The 17429-nt window shown below is 48.2% G+C and overlaps 1 protein-coding gene and 1 non-coding gene across 3 annotated transcripts; both read left to right on the forward strand.

The window, feature by feature from the left end:
• The first annotated feature begins 13600 nt into the window (after nt 1–13600).
• On the forward strand, nt 13601–15754 carry LOC124656427 (probable purine permease 5). 2 transcript variants are annotated; one of them, XM_047195176.1, is made up of 2 exons: nt 13601–13792; nt 14484–15754. In XM_047195176.1, exons 1-2 carry the CDS (start codon nt 13706–13708, stop codon nt 15624–15626), a joined length of 1230 nt encoding a protein of 409 aa, XP_047051132.1. In that variant the 5' UTR covers nt 13601–13705; the 3' UTR covers nt 15627–15754. The 2 variants fall into 2 exon arrangements, with proteins under 2 accessions (XP_047051132.1, XP_047051131.1); XM_047195175.1 differs by having other exon boundaries at nt 13601–13787; nt 14464–15754.
• Nucleotides 15755–15899: 145 nt separating this feature from the next.
• TRNAS-AGA lies at nt 15900–15981 on the forward strand. Its single transcript has one exon. It is a non-coding gene; the product is annotated as a tRNA-Ser (tRNA).
• Nucleotides 15982–17429: the final 1448 nt, after the last annotated feature.

The raw sequence follows: 17429 nt of genomic DNA on the forward strand, positions 1-17429 counted from the left end.
CGCGCGGATTTTGAGGCCACTGCCTCGTTTAACTTAGCCAGCTGCTCAGCATTTTGCTGCTCGATAGTTTTTAGCAGCTCTTTTACACGCTCTTGCTGTTTTGCTAACTCATCTCCGGAAAGCGACTCGCACAGTTCTACTGCAGCTTTAGCGGCTTTTATAGTTTTATCCGGGCTACTGTACTTAGGCTTTTCTACTATGCTCACTGACACAAATGCACTTTTGCCGGCAAGAACTTCTTTGCGCAAATCCTGATCTAGATTGCGAGCCTTAAGCCGGTTTTCCGGCATCCTAGCGGCATGAGCACTAACTGAAGCAAAGCCATGGGCTGCGTTGTACTCACGTAGGGTTAGGTTCAGCTCGCGCTGCGCCCGGATGATGTCGGCACCGCCGGTAAGCAGGGCCTTGCGCGTGGCTTCCAGCTCCTCTTGAGCCTTTGCCGGATCGATGTTCTGCGCGATGGGCGTGGCCAGCGTGTGCATCGCCGCCTGAAGAGGTGTTGCCGGTGGTGCTGAAGATGCTCCCGCGGCGCCTGCGTCGCGCTCCAGCGGCGGTTTTGCCGGGCGGGTCGATGTCGCACGTTCAGTTCCTTCCTCCACAGCTCCTTTGCCGGTGTTGACCGCACCAGCCATCATGACCTCCACGCTGCCGGTGGCGCGGCCAGCACATAGCCACCTTGGCGGGTCCGGCGCCACCAGTACCGGCGAGAGGCACTGGCGCACAGGGACGGTGCCGAAGTAGATGCGGAGGCTGCCGAACTCGATGGTGCGGCCGTTGTGCGGGAACTTGCCGCCGTTGGCGAAGCAGCCCGCGTTGTCGTTGATGAAGTCCATGTTGTAGATGCGCTGAACGAGCGCGGACACCGTGCGCTCGCCGGCGAACTCGAGGATGCCCGCCCGAATATGAACACCTGCAAGCGCCACTTCATGCCCCACGGTGGGCGCCAACTGTCGTCGTGGTGAACAGACAGATGCCATAGGATGGCTTATCTTGGGGCCAAATGGACGCTAGAGAATTCGGGGGAGGGTTTGTGACTAGATGGACGAACTTCCGGATGCTTTCCTCAAGAACTTGGCCAAGGCCAGAGGTAGAAGAAGAAAGACACAAGGATGAACTCGCTCTAGATCACCATTTTCATTGATCTTAACTAGCTTAGAGGTTTTCTCTCTTCTGTGAATCACTAGGTTGCATCGCGCCCGTATAGAGGGCTGCCCCCTCTCCTTATATAGGGGAGAGGGTGGCTTACAGGGCAAGAAACCCTAATGGCATCTTTGACTGGACAGAACTACTTTACAAAGTTACTTTACAAAGCTACTTTAATCATAGATGACGCCGGAGTCCTCTTTAATCAGGAGAGCTGATGTCTTCCGGTTGCTTTGGGCGTCATCCTTCTCTTTGTCGTCATGCCTTCGTATAAAGCCACTTTGCTTAGCTCATCCTTGTCTTCTTGCTCTGAAGAGAATCTTTGACCAGTCCTGCCGACAGGCCCTCCCTTCCGGTATCTTCTTTACCGGCTCCGGCATACCCCTTCGGGGATACCGGCTTTGCCTTACTTATCTTAGGTTCCTACCATGCTTCCGGTAAGAACATTAAACCGGTATTTTGACGGTCTAAACCATCCGGTTTGGCATGCCTTTGGCATACCGGGGGTTATCCCCCTAACACCTTCCTTTGGAGTGTAGCGGGCGATGCGTCGGGAAGGCCACCTGCGCTTTCCCAATTAGTTTCCCATCATTTTCGTATGAAGCACGCCTTGGCTTTGAGCGTCCCCGCCAAACCATCGTTGCCCTGGGGCGTAGACCGGGAACCGAAGATGGCTTTGTCGAGTAAACATTGGGTAAAAAAGGCGCTAGAAATAGGTGGTATTTTCAGAGGTGTCGAGGGACCATGGCTAGTGGGAGGAGGTACGGTGGTGGTGGAGGTGGTGCGGCCATGGCAGCGGTGCAAAGTTTGGAAGCCAAAGGAGAGTTACATGCTCAAGAGGGGAAAGCGTATGATACCATCTGAGTAAGAAGAGAGGGATGGAATACACGGAGGAGGCGTTTTGGCTCATAGGAGCAAATGCTCCTATTATACAAAATAATTAAAAGATAATTTTAAAAATGGCAAAAAATTCTGACATAATTTTTTTGGTGTACATCATGACATTCTATGTTAGTGCATAAGTTTTCGTGGAGAAACAACATTTTATGTAGCGTGTACAAAAAAAACAAAAAAATGTCCTGTACGTAGTCATGTTATAGCATCAAAATTTGTCTTTTTTACAGGAGCCACACAAAAATTTAGTTTTTTTTGAAAACTTGTGTACGAACATAAAATGTGTAGATGTACATGTAAAATTTTATTTTAGAATTTTTTGACACTTCGAAATGTTGATTCACATAATGGGAGCAAATGCTCCTATGAGCCAAAATGAATATCCCTGGAATACACCGTGCTGCTACCGATCGTATCACTCAACTTATATAGAGATTACAGCCGACGTGCAAAACGTGCATAGAGTGGGTTTAGTGGCCATCATGTGTAGTGCAATTAAAAATCAGGCAGGACCGTGTCACGTACGTGTAGCATGTACTCGATTGCAGTCTTTGCTACCGTTTACGCGTGTATGTTCAACTTTGTTTGTCTACGTGTGTTTGTCGAACTTTATGTTTATGTTAACTATGCTATGCTTGAACTTGACACGTACATGTGTGATGTACTCTCTTTGTTTTTGAAATAGTCTACATTCTAGCTTCAAAATTTATTCTGAAGCTATCTAGGTTTTAGTTAGTCAACGACAACACTGAAAACAAAATGATTTTGCTCTCTTTATTGGACGCTGTTATTTTTAATGTAATTTGGTTTGGTTTTTTACATATCTAAGTAGTACTAACAAATGCAACACTAGTTTCTCTCATTTTTTCTAGAATATAGACTTAATGATGAAGTATATATTAAGATATAATTTCTTATGTAATATGTGTGCCATTTGTTGCAAAGATATAAGTTTCATCATATTTTCACATATATGTTTCCAATTGTGGAAGATAGGTCACTAGGTGTGCTGCCATATTTTACATCACCTGGAATTGCACAGATGGCCTATTTTGGTGCCCAAAAAAAGTTGCAGAAAAAGTATTGATGCCTAAAAAATGACCACACAAAAACAGGTGTCCTATTTTTTTTTTGTTCGTCCTATTTTATATCGGCTTGTGTTTTCATAGACCCCCAAATCTTAAAACAGTGTAATCCCTCGGAGAGGTATCATTGTGTCATTTAATCTCAGCCATCCTGCCTCTAATCTCGAACAGGTATTGTTTAATATCAACCCTTTTTGTATTTCACTCAAGAAGATACCTCTTCGATGATTTACACTTTTTTGATATATGGGGGTCTATGGAAGCACGACATTTATATCAGCCGGTGGAGCTGAAGGGTGCAGATAGATAACATGAGCTTCTGACGAATGCGATGCATTGGCACTAGCGCTAGCTGCTTCTTCCTCTCGAGTCTACACTCTGAAGCGGCATTCAGGGAATGCCAGGCATGCATACCGTGAAAACGAATAGCGAATGCCGTGGACAAAGTAACCCTCACCCCCTCTCCTCTTCCGCGACCCGCGCCGCCCCCCCGCGGCGGCCGGGCCGCGCCCTTCCCCGGCCGGCGCCCCTTCTTCTCTTGCGCTCCCCCTTGCCGCCGCCGTCGGCGGGAGCCGCCGGGCCTTGCCTGGGCGGTGCCGGCGGCGGCGGGGTCGACTCTACCCGTCGCGGCGCCGGGGGCGTGGGGGTCCTGGTGGGCGGCGGTGCGCTTCGGCGGCGGCGGTCCGGCGCGGCGGGGTGGAACCCGTGCGTCAGGTGGTTGGAGGAGCGGCGGCGCGGCCGTTGGTGGCGGAGCTGCGTGATACGTCTCCAACGTATCGATAATTTCTTATGTTCCATGCCACATTATTGATGTTATCTACATGTTTTATGCACACTTTATGTCATATTTATGCATTTTCTGGAACTAACCTATTAACAAGATGCCGAAGAGCCAGTTGTTGTTTTCTGCTGTTTTTGGTTTCAGAAATCCTAGTAAGGAAATATTCTCGGAATCGGACGAAATCTTCGCCCAGGGTCCTATTTTTGCACGAAGCTTCCAGAAGACCGAAGAGTCAACGAAGTGGGGCCACGAGGCGGCCAGACGACAGGGCGGCGCGGCCTAGGCCCAGGCCCTAGCCGCGCCGACCTGTCATCTGGGCCCCTCGTGCCGCCTCTTTACCTACCCTTCCGCCTACTTAAAGCCTCCGTGACGAAACCCCCAGTACCGAGAGCCACGATACGGAAAACCTTCCAGAGACGCAGCCACCGCGAATCCCATCTCGGGGGATTCAGGAGATCGCCTCCGGCACCCTGCCGGAGAGGGATTCATCTCCCGGAGGACTATACGCCGCCATGGTCGCCTCCGGAGTGATGAGTGAGTAGTTCACCCCTGGACTATGGGTCCATAGCAGTAGCTAGATGGTTGTCTTCTCCTTATGTGCTTCATTGTTGGATCTTGTGAGCTGCCTAACATGATCAAGATCATCTATCTGTAATACTATATGTTGTGTTTGTTCGGGATCCGATGGATAGAGAATACTATGCTATGGTAATTATCAATCTGATGTTTATGTGTTGTTTAAGATCTTGCATGCTCTCCGTTATTAGTAGAGGCTCTGGCCAAGTTTTTACTCTTAACTCCAAGAGGGAGTATTTATGCTAGATAGTGGGTTCATGCCTGCATTGATACCTGGGACAGTGACAGAAAGTTCTAAGGTTGTGTTGTGCTGTTGCCACTAGGGATAAAACATTGATGCTATGTCCGAGGATGTAGTTATTGATTACATTACGCACCATACTTAATGCAATTGTCCGTTGTTTGCAACTTAATACCGGAGGGGGTTCGGATGATAACTCTGAAGGTGGACTTTTTAGGCATAGATGCAGTTGGATGGCGGTCTATGTACTTTGTCGTAATGCCCAATTAAATCTCACTATATTTACCATGTCATGTATGTGCATCGCGGTGCCCTCTTTATTTGTCAATTGCCCGACCGTAATTTGTTCACCCAACATGCTTTTATCTTATGGGAGAGACACCTCTAGTGAACTGTGGACCCCGGTCCAATTCTCTTTACTCGAAATACAATCTACCGCAATACTTGTTTTCTACTCGTTTTCTTGCAAACAATCATCTTCCACACAATACGGTTAATCCTTTGTTACATGCAAGCCGGTGAGATTGACAACCTCACTGTTTCGTTGGGACAAAGTACTTGGTTTGTGTTGTGCAGGTTCCACGTTGGCGCCGGAATCCCTGGTGTTGCGCCGCACTACATTTCGCCACCATCTACCTTCAACGTGCTTCTTGGCTCCTCCTGGTTCGATAAACCTTGGTTTCTTTCTGAGGGAAAACTTGCCGCTGTGCGCATCATACCTTCCTCTTGGGGTTCCCAACGGACGTGTACATCTACGCGCATCAAGCACTTTTTCCGGCGCCGTTGCCGGGGTGATCAAGACACGCCTGCAAGGGGAGTCTCCACTTCTCAATCTCTTTACTTTGTTTTTGTCTTGCTTTATTTTATTTACTACTTTGTTTGCTGCACCTAAACAAAACACAAAAAAATTAGTTGCTAGTTTTACTTTATTTATTGTCTTGCTCTCTATATCGAAAACACAAAAAAATTAGTTACTTGCATTTACTTTATCTAGTTTGTTTTATTTAGTACTGCTAAAATGAGTAATCCTGAAGTTGAAGTTCGTTCATTTAAGCAACAAGGGGGAGAATGTTTAAAAGATGCTTGGTATAGAATTAGTGATGCCCATAATAGGTGCATTAAGAAACACTCCACCACTATCCTACTCAGGAATTTTTATGTTGGTATCTCTAGCTGGAATAGATATGTTCTTGATTGTCTCGCAGGAGGTAACTTCCTAGGCGCTCCCGCTTTAGACGCTAGTTGCATTATTGAGAGTTTATTTGGAACACCTCCTGTTAATGAAACTAAAATTGAAACCTCCCTTGAGGATGTTATGAAAAAATTGGAAACCATAGTGAAAAATTGTAGTGTTGAAACTAAATTGGAAATATTACTTGATAATACTGATAAACTTGACAAAACCCTAGAAGGAATTAATGAAAGAATTGCTACTCTAGAAACTTGTGCTATCCATGATAATCAAACCCATAGAATTGGTAGACTTGAAGAAGCTATGGGAAAATTGGGTTCAACTTTTTCTTCTCTTAAATTTAATGAGAAAGCTTATGTGGGTAAGGAGCAAAAATTCATGTATGTCTCTAAGGTGCCTAAACCAAAGAATTATTATAGGCCTAAAATTGATAAAACTCCCAACACCCCTGTTAATGATGTTGATGCTTCATCTTTTGATAATACTTGATTACACTTTCTGCGCCTAGCTGAAAGGCGTTAAAGAAAAGCGCTTATGGGAGACAACCCATTGTTTTTACTACAGCACTTTGTTTTATATTTGAGTTTTGGAAGTTGTTTACTACTGTAGCAACCTCTCCTTATCATGTTTTTGTGCCAAGTAAAGTCTCTATAGTAAGGTTCATACTAGATTTGGATTACTGCGCAGAGACAGATTTCTTTGCTGTCACGAATCTGGGTCTAATTCTCTGTAGGAAACTCAGAAAATTATGCCAATTTACGTGAGTGATCCTCAGATATGTACGCAACTTTCATTAGTTTTGAGTTTTTCCATTTGAGCAATTCTGGTGCCATTTTAAAATTCGTCTTTACGAACCGTTCTGTTTTGACAGATTCTGCCTTTTATTTCGCATTGCCTCTTTTGCTATGTTGGATGAATATTTTTGATCCATTAATGTCCAGTAGCTTTATGCAATGTCCAGAAGTGTAAAGAATGGTTGTGTCACCTCTGAACATGTACATTTTTATTTATGCACTAACTCTCTAATGAGTTTGCTTGAAGTTTGGTGTGAAGGAAGTTTTCAAGGATCAAGAGAGGAGTATGATATACTATGATCAAGAGGAGTGAAAGCTCTAAGCTTGGGGATGCCCCGGTGGTTCACCCCTGCATATTCTAAGAAGACTCAAGCGTCTAAGCTTGTGGATGCCCAAGGCATCCCCTTCTTCATCGACAACATCATCAGCTTCCTCCCCTGAAACTACATTTTTATTCCGTCACATCTTATGCACTTTGCTTGGAGCGTCGGTTTGTTTTTGTTTTTTGTTTTGTTTGAATAAAGATGGATCCTAGCATTCACTTTGTGGGAGAGAGACACGCTCCGCTGTTGCATATGGACAAATATGTCCTTAGGCTTTACTCATAATGTTCATGGCGAAGTTTCTTCTTCGTTAAATTGTTATATTGTTGGAATTGGAAAATGCTACATGTAGTAATTGCTATAATGTCTTGGATAATGTGATACTTGGCAATTGTTGTGCTCATGTTTAAGCTCTTGCATCATATACTTTGCACCCATTAATGAAGAAATACTTAGAGCTTGCTAAATTGGTTTGCATATTTGGTTTCTCTAGAGTCTAGATAATATCTAGTATTGAGTTTTGAACAACAAGGAAGACGGTGTAGAGTCTTATAATGTTTACAATATGTCTTTTATGTGAGTTTTGCTGTACCGTTCATCCTTGTGTTTGTTTCAAATAACCTTGCTAGCCTAAACTTTGTATCGAGAGGGAATACTTCTCATGCATCCAAATACTTGAGCCAACCACTATGCCATTTGTGTCCACCATACCTACCCACTACATGGTATTTTCCGCCATTCCAAAGTAAATTGCTTGAGTGCTACCTTTAAACAATTCAAAATTTATCATCTCTTATTTGTGTCAATGTTTTATAGCTCATGAGGAAGTATGTGGTGTTTTATCTTTCGATCTTGTCATTTACTTCGGACAGACTTTCACAATGGACTAGTGGCTTCATCCGCTTATCCAATAACTTTGCATAAAGAGCTGGCAAAGGGGTTCCCAGCCCCAATTAATTAACTTCATTAATAATTCTCTTCACATGTGTTGCTCTGATTCATCAGTAAGCAACTTAATTTTGCAAATAGACACTCCTCCATGGTATGTGAAAAGTTGGTCGGCACCCGATGGAATCGGTTAGCCATGGCTTGAGAAAGCAAAGGTGGGGAGGAGTGTCATCATAATAAAAAAAATAAAATAAAAAGGCACTCCTTCATGGTATGAGATTGTTAGCGGTGCACCGATGGAATCGGTTAGCCATGGTTTGTGAAAGAAAGGTTGGAAGGAGTGCCACCCCACTAAAATACATGTGTAAACAAAAGAGAAGAGGGATGATCTACCACGGTGGTAGAAATAACGTCCTTCATGGGAGCCGCTCTTGAAAGTCCGGTTGATAAGGTAGTTAGAGTACCCATTACCATTCGTTGACAACAACAAACACCTCTCAAAACTTCATTTTTATGCTCTCTTGATGTTTTTAAAACCAAAGCTCTAGCACAAATATAGCAATCGATGCTTTCCTCTTTGAAGGACCTTTCTTTTACTTTTATGTTGAGTCAGTTTACCTATCTCTCTCCACCTCAAGAAGCAAACACTTGTGTGAACCGTGCATTGATTCCTACATACTTGCATATTGCACTTGTTATATTACTCTATGTTGACAATATCCATGAGATATACATGTTACAAGTTGAAAGCAACCGCTGAAACTTAATCTTCCTTTGTGTTGCTTCAATACCTCTACTTTGATTTATTGCTTTATGAGTTAACTCTTATGCAAGACTTATTGATGCTTGTCTTGAAGTACTATTCATGAAAAGTCTTTGCTTTATGATTCACTTGTTTACTCATGTCATTACCATTATTTTGATCGCTGCATTCATTACATATGCTTTACAAATAGTATGATCAAGATTATGATGGCATGTCACTTCGTAAATTATCTTTGTTATCGTTTTACCTGCTCGGGACGAGCAGAACTAAGCTTGGGGATGCTGATACGTCTCCAACGTATCGATAATTTCTTATGTTCCATGCCACATTATTGATGTTATCTACATGTTTTATGCACACTTTATGTCATATTTATGCATTTTCTGGAACTAACCTATTAACAAGATGCCGAAGAGCCGCTTGTCGTTTTCTCGCTGTTTTTTGTTTCAGAAATCCTAGTAAGGAAATATTCTCGAATCGGACGAAATCTTCGCCCAGGGTCCTATTTTTGCACGAAGCTTCCAGAAGACCGAAGAGTCAACGAAGTGGGGCCACGAGGCGGCCAGACGACAGGGCGGCGCGGCCCAGGCCCTGGCCGCGCCGACCTGTCATCTGGGCCCCTCGTGCCGCCTCTTGACCTACACTTCCGCCTACTTAAAGCCTCCGTGACGAAACCCCCAGTACCGAGAGCCACGATACGGAAAACCTTCCAGAGACGCAGCCGCCGCGAATCCCATCTCGGGGGATTCAGGAGATCGCCTCCGGCACCCTCGCCGGAGAGGGGATTCATCTCCCGGAGGACTCTACGCCGCCATGGTCGCCTCCGGAGTGATGAGTGAGTAGTTCACCCCTGGACTATGGGTCCATAGCAGTAGCTAGATGGTTGTCTTCTCCTTATGTGCTTCATTGTTGGATCTTGTGAGCTGCCTAACATGATCAAGATCATCTATCCGTAATACTATATGTTGTGTTTGTCGGGATCCGATGGATAGAGAATACTATGCTATGGTAATTATCAATCTGATGTTTATGTGTTGTTTAAGATCTTGCATGCTCTCCGTTATTAGTAGAGGCTCGACCAAGTTTTTACTCTTAACTCCAAGAGGGAGTATTTATGCTAGATAGTGGGTTCATGCCTCGCATTGATACCGGGACAGTGGACGAGAAAGTTCTAAGGTTGTGTTGTGCTGTTGCCACTAGGGATAAAACATTGATGCTATGTCCGAGGATGTAGTTATTGATTACATTACGCACCATACTTAATGCAATTGTCTCGTTGTTTGCAACTTAATACCGGAGGGGTTCGGATGATAACCTGAAGGTGGACTTTTTAGGCATAGATGCGGTTGGATGGCGGTCTATGTACTTTGTCGTAATGCCCAATTAAATCTCACTATATTTACCATGTCATGTATGTGCATCGCGGTGCCCTCTTTATTTGTCAATTGCCCGACCGTAATTTGTTCACCCAACATGCTTTTATCTTATGGGAGAGACACCTCTAGTGAACTGTGGACCCCGGTCCAATTCTCTTTACTCGAAATACAATCTACTGCAATACTTGTTTTCTACTCGTTTTCTTGCAAACAATCATCTTCCACACAATACGGTTAATCCTTTGTTACAGCAAGCCGGTGAGATTGACAACATCACTTGTTTCGTTGGGACAAAGTACTTGGTTTGTGTTGTGCAGGTTCCACGTTGGCGCCGGAATCCCTGGTGTTGCGCCGCACTACATTTCGCCACCATCAACCTTCAACGTGCTTCTTGGCTCCTCCTGGTTCGATAAACCTTGGTTTCTTTCTGAGAGAAAACTTGCCGTTGTGCGCATCATACCTTCCTCTTGGGGTTCCCAACGGACGTGTACATCTACGCGCATCACTGCGCGGGCGGCGGCCATGGCAGGGCCTGCTCGGCCCAGATCTGGGCCCAGTTCGGGGCCCAGAGGGGCTGGGCGGGTGATCTGCGCATGGTGCCCCGGTGTTGCTCCCTGGAGGTGGAGTTGCTGCGACGGCGGTGGCTCGGTGGCGGCGGTACTCCGGCCGGCCTGCTGCAACGTGGTAGCGAGGTCTTTGCGGGCCTGTTTGGGCCCGGCCGGGCGGGTTTGACCTCGCTGCCATGTCCGGTCGGCTACCGCGAAGGCGGTGGAGGTAGTTCCCTCCCGCTCGGCTGAGGTGTTGCTACCCCCGACCCGGCTGTCTCTCATCTCTACGTCTAGGCCCTTCTCCGGCGACCACAACGAGACAGCGAGGATGGCCTCAAGATCGCGGTGGCGTGTGCTGGTGGGCGGCAAGTCTGGTGGAGCACGTCGAATCGTCCGGGTTTGTGGGTTGGGGGATGGGAGAAATCTTGTCGGCAGGCCCGACACTGACGCGGTGACGCCTGCGGGTGTCACCTTGCCTTCCTGAAGGGTGTCGGTAGTCCCTCCTCCCCACTCCCTTCCGCGTATCGGGGGAAACCCTAGGACCAGTCCGGGCAGCAGTGGCGTCGTCGTCACTTTCCTTGTTGAAGGTGTTGCTTGATACGCGGCGCTTCGGCGTGCTAGGAGTGTGGTAGCATTCTCTGGAGGGCGCAGCGGTTGCGAGTCATTCTTGTTCTTGTCAAACTGCCGGTGTCGGCTTTGTTTTCTCTTTCTTTTCTCTTGTGTTTCCTTTTGGGCTTGGTGTTGTGCTGCGGCCCCAACGCGTTCGTTGTATCGGGTCGTTTGCTATATTAATATAGCGGGGCGAAAACCTATTTCGAGGAACATGTGGGCGGCATCGGCGTCCAGCCCGGCAGCGGCAGCGCGCGTTTGAGTTCGTGTCCGACTCACACGATCGACTGAGTCAGCGCAACGGAGTAGGATGCTGTTCCTGCCCGCGTATGCCGGCGCGCCTCCGACTTCGTGTGCGACTCGCCGTAACAAAGGACATCGATCGTCGATACGGATCGACCACGAAACGGGCGCAGCAATATAATGTGCAAGCCGAGGGCGCCTTACGTACCGCTCGTGATCGATCGAGACACACGTACGGATCATTTGATTTTGGGCAGCTAAAACGGATCTAGCGAGATGTCGCCGACGCGGACGACCGCCGGCAACGGAGAAGACAGCGGCAGCACCAGATCGTCGGCGGCGCAGTGGTCCGACATCCCCGACGATCTCCTCGGCAACATCCGCCTCAGGCTCGACACGCTGCGCGACCGCGCCAGCGTCGCATCCGTCTGCAGGCAGTGGCACGCTGCCCTGCTGCGGACGGCGCCGCCCGTCGTCCCGCTGCTGCTCCTGTCCCCGCAGAGCCGGTCCAGCAGGACAATGCGCCGGTGTATCGGCGGCCCGGCCTATCGCTATGTCATCCCCATCACGGACAAGGCGGTCAACAAGTGTCTCGTCGGCTCGCACGACGACGGCTGGGTCGCCGCGTTCGACTTTAAAAGACACGAGCTCACGGTCATGAATCTTTGCTCCGGTGCCGAGGTGGGGGCATGCGGCGGTCGATTGGAGAGTCCCATCTCTCATGTCGTTTTCTCGGACCGCCCCACCTCTATTAGCGGATGCATCCTCGCCACCATTACCAACGGGTCGCGCACCATTGCCATGTGCAAGGTTGGTTGTCGCCAAGGGTGGACCTTACATGACTGGAAGAACAAGATGTTCACACACATCGCCTTCTGCAACGGTGATCTCTACGGGCTTACATACCCCGACGAGGAGTTGATCAAGTTTAAGATCGGCATGGAGGAAGACGGCTCGCCCATGTTCGAATCAACTCACCAGCTGGCCATCGAAAGTCCCCACCGTCCCACCACGGAGGACGATCCGAACGAGTACGAGTGCTATATCCTCGAGCTAAATGGTAAACTATCCATGGCGACAAGGGACCGGTGGTTGTCCAAGCATGAGCCCTTCTTCAAGATTTTCGAGCTTGTTGACACCGATGATGCCGGCGATGCTCTCCCACACAAGTGGATGGAAGTGACGAGTTTTGGTAACTATGCCTTGTTCTTGGGGCCGACGAGGTCTAAGGTTGTTCCCGTGCCAGTGGGGGCTGAGCGCCACGGTTTCGAGAGAAACCACATATACTACTCTAAAGCTACTCGCTCCGGAGAAACCATCTTGCCTGGCGACGAAGTGTACTCATGGAGATGTGACAACAACCGCCTTATGTATTGTAGAGAAGATCAAAGTATCGGCGATGGCCTAGAGAGGACAGGATACTTCATAGCTGGCTGGGGAAATGCTGCTATGTGGATACACCCTCCGGACTTGTATCCAAAGGAACTAGTCACACTCAACATGCCGGGAGACATGATACCAGCTACTTGTTGCTATAGCTTCGATTGATCAATTGTGGCTTCCTAGTTGTTTCCTTGTTGAAGGTATCGTTTGGAGATTGGACCTACTCTAGAGTGAAAGCTCAGGATCTAACCATGATGGTTGCACCGGACGACGACGGTGGTCATCGCTTTGGAACCTTTTTCAGATTATAGGTTGTCGTCACCACTAGTGGTGCTCTTGCTGCTATGAATCTCTGATTGCTTCGGTGGGGTCATTTTTTCTTCTTCCTATTTAGTTCTTTCGGTTGTGTGTATCCTTAATGTCTAGACTTGATTTAGACTCTGATTTGGATGTAATTGATATCATCTTGGTGTTGATATATTTTCCATTTATCGAAAATAGCTTCGATTGAGCCCTATTTTATTTATTTTCAACAAGTACGCAAGGAACATGCGGGGAGTTTTCTGAAGAAGTGGCCACGAGGGACACGTAAGTAGTCCTGGGTTGGTGTGTGTACACCGCTGAAACACGTAGAAAACGTTCGCCCTTTTTGCTCCCGAAACAGAGTTCGAGGAAGCAAGAATCCACACCGGGCACGATCGGACGCGACCCATACCAATCAATCTCTGCTGCAAGACTCCAACACAGAAAACAAAAGGAAGGTTGTGAGGCCGGCTGTTTTCAGCTGGGAGTCGTCGCCGTCTTGGCGTCTTCCGACTCCAGGCTCCACACCACATCGCACGGCCCGGCGGCCGGCAGAGGACATGGAGAAGCACGGCGGCGACGGCGGCGGCAATGGGCTCCGGCACCACGCCATCCGAATCCCGCTCACAGTTCCAGCCCCAGGTCCGGTACAATTCTTTCCCCCTCTTCGGTCTAATTTCTTCCTCCCAGAGCCGAATTCAGTTCCATGGTTCTCTGCTACGTCCAATTCTAGGGCTAGATTATCTGTTTCTCCTCACCGCTAATCATCGTCTCCCTCGAAAGACAAATCACCATGGAATTCTGTCTAGAGTTGCCGTGGGCATGGATGCTGACCGATTTGGTGTCAGATTGGCGAGATATACTGACTCATCAGACTACTAGGTTATCTGCAGAGGAGTATGTACACTGAGAAGCAGAAAGCTTTTGCTTTTACTAGTAAATAAAATACTCCTAGAATTTATACTAAGGAATAAATTGTCATGATGGAGTACTATATTATTTTCCAAGAACTTGAGCACGACCTAATGAATTTCAGCCGCACAGCTCTTGGTTCCGTCTGTCCACTGAACCTTGTTCTGTCTTCAAATCAAGCATTGTGCTACTAACTTTGCTGTCCTCAGTATACTGCTTATACTTCACTGAATCTTGTTGCATTTTTTATTTTGAAACCGGTAATCTTGTTGCAAATTCAGAGTTCAGTTGCAGCGATACAGCCATGTTATTTTGTTGTTGTTATAGGCTGCATGTCTGAATTTCTGAATTTGGAGTTACAGCATATCTGAATTTTGTTCTCCTGCTCCACTTGGTTGCTCGTCAGAAGTTGCAGCGATGGAAGAGGACTGGGAGGAGCCCAACGTCTCGCTGCGCCAGAAAGCCTCGAAGATCATGTCTGCCTCCACGGCGGCGTACCGCAGCAAGCCCGGCTCTTTCTGGGCGCTCCTCGTCCTCAGCGCCGGCGCGATGCTCACCGCGTTCCCGGCGTCGAGCCTGCTGTCGCGGCTGTACTACAACGGCGGCGGGCAGAGCAAGTGGATCCTCTCGTGGTCCGCCGTCGCCGGCTGGCCCATCCCGGCGCTGCTCCTGCTCCCCTGCTACCTCCTCCTCGACGGGGCGTCGCCGACGTGGCCGCCGCCGCTAAGGCTGTGCCTCTGGTACGCCCTGCTCGGCCTCCTCAGTGCGGCCGACAACCTCATGTACGCGTGGGCCTACGCGTACCTGCCGGCCTCCACCGCCTCCCTCGTCGCCGCCTCCTCGCTCGCCTTCTCGGCGGTCTTCGGCCGCCTGATCGTGAAGGAGAAGAACCGGATGGGGCTCTCGACGGTGAACGCCATCGTGGTCATCACCGCCGGCGTGGTGATCGTGGCGCTGGACTCGGGCTCCGACAGGTACCCGGGCGTGACCGGCAAGCAGTACGCGCTGGGCTTCGTGCTGGACGTGGCCGGCTCTGCGTTGCACGGCCTCATCTTCGCGCTCTCGGAGCTCGCATTCGTCACGCACCTCGCTGCTGCCGGCAGTAATGACGGCGGCGCTTCGTCGTCCCGGTTCCACGTGGTTCTAGAGCAGCAGGTGGCGGTGTCTCTATCTGCGTTCGCATTCACGTCGGCCGGGCTCGCTGCCTTCGGGGAGGCATTCGGAGCGATGCGGAGGGAGGCGGCGGTGTTCAGCGCCGGAGGGGGAGGCAAGGCAGGGTACGCGATGGTGTTGGGGTGGTCGGCGGCGACATTTCAGCTGGGAGTGCTGGGAGCGACGGGAGTTGTGTACCTGGGCTCGACGGTGCTGGCGGGGGTGCTGAACGCGGTTAGGGTGCCGGTGACGAGCGTGGCGGCGGTGATCTGGTTCCATGACCCGATGAGCGGATTCAAGATCCTGTCTCTGGTAATCACGGTGTGGGGGTTCGGGTCCTACATGGTTGGCCACTCCGGCGCCGCCAAGAAAACGTCCATGCATCGATCTCGAAGCGGGAGCCAAACCATGAGCTGATCTTACTGAAGAACTGTATTGTTCTGACAGTGTAACATTGATTCAATTGCGAGTGGATGGACATGATGGGAGTAATTAGCCTCCAATTTGAAATGTACATTTGGTTCAACTGACTGATTGATCGGTTTGTACTTGTCTTACACCGAACACAGTGCTTTTTTTTTCGCAATCTGCAGTTCTTTCTCTACTGTAAGATCAGAGAAAGCAGCTCAAAGAGTTGTTTAGAGGGAGAGCCAAACGATGTTAAATCAACTTAAGCAGAATAATCACAGAGTGGTCGTGCCGGAGTGGTTATCGGGCATGACTAGAAATCATGTGGGCTTTGCCCGCGCAGGTTCGAATCCTGCCGACCACGCCTTTTTTACATTCTATTATTTATATCTCTTTTCAAATTGCGTTGATACTCTGGGTGCTGCATCCGTACGCCATAGCTCACGCGAAACTATATAGCCTTCGCCACATATCTAACTTCTTGGAGCTCCGATTCATAACCATCTTGAGTCCTGATCTCAAGATCATCATGCGCCGATGTGAACCATCAATTTGATAGACAGCTCCAAAATCACCAGCCTTGTACGTAGCAAACCACTCCTTGTTAGAAGTTATATTATAAGAGAGCTTCCTAAATTCATCACCTACATTTCAACGAACAATTCACTTAACAAAGTAAGAACTTCACTATCAAAAAAACCTGCTAAGGTACACCAAGATTTGCATTTTCATCACACGCCTTCCGTTATGCGGCTCGGTCTTTCCTTTGTTCCCTTGTGCGAACCAAATATAACTCAGTCCATGCCACCAGCTGAATCTTACAGCGGCACGCGCATGCTTGTTGTACATGCATAATAGACCACAACAATGATGACATCATGACTCGGTGGGTCCTTATGAAACTACACCTAGACTTTTCTCGTCGAGTCGGCCTCTCTAGTTAAACTGGCCAGTCTGACTACTCGAAGACGTTGCGACGCATCAGCCGGGACATCTCCCCCAACTTGCGTGTCAAGCCAATTAACCGAGGTGGTTGCCGATCTGATCCGCTTCGAAGAACACCTCGCGTCATCACGCTCGTGATCAATGTCGTCCTTTGTTGATGGTGTTCCATTTTCGTCAAAAATGTGTAACATAAGGAACTTCGCTTGGCCCTTACACCACGCGTAAGGAATATCGCTCGCTCCAGCCTCCGCTCCGGCAAAAGCCCGCCTTCCATCAAAATCACCATCACCTCGCCTTCCTCCAGATCAGCCGTAGCCATGAAGCCAATCTGTAACCGCGGATCTAATATCACTTGTTAGCATAATAAGTGATTAGATTGTTGCAGAAAGTAGACGGGAGACCCATGAAGTCACTCTGTAACCGCAACTCTAATACCACTTGTTAGCTTAATAAGAAATTAGATAATTGCAAAAGGTAGACGGAAGACGATGTTTGGTGACGCAATTCATTGATAAACGCCTACACGTCTGCGTGGAATGCTTTACGGGCGCTCTTTCCCTGGTACTATCATGGTTCTTGGGCGACAAGACCACCATGGTGTGTAGACACGTCAGATCTACAACCTCCATGCCGGTCCAGGGCAGTGCCACCGGCACCGATCCATCCTCAAAATTGATCTTGTGTCTATCTGAGCTTTCATTTAGTATATTTTTGCTACACCGGGTGTTCTTTTTAAATTAAGTCCAGGTTATAGAGTTCGACCCCAACACGTGACCTACTCACATGGTCAAGTTCAACATGTACCCTATACGAATATTCGACACAAATTTCAACAATATACGAGCTTTATCTGACAAATATATTAAA

Source organism: Lolium rigidum, chromosome 5, assembly GCF_022539505.1.
Source record: "Lolium rigidum isolate FL_2022 chromosome 5, APGP_CSIRO_Lrig_0.1, whole genome shotgun sequence".
Lineage (NCBI taxonomy): Eukaryota > Viridiplantae > Streptophyta > Magnoliopsida > Poales > Poaceae > Lolium > Lolium rigidum.

Excerpts from the sequence above, each read along its gene's own strand:
- LOC124656427 (XM_047195175.1), top strand. The coding sequence starts at position 13,706 with ATGGAGAAGCACGGCGGCGACGGCGGCGGCAATGGGCTCCGGCACCAC. Across the intron at positions 13,788-14,463 it reads GCTCACAGTTCCAGCCCCAG|AAGTTGCAGCGATGGAAGAG; the intron begins GTCCGGTACAAT and ends GTTGCTCGTCAG.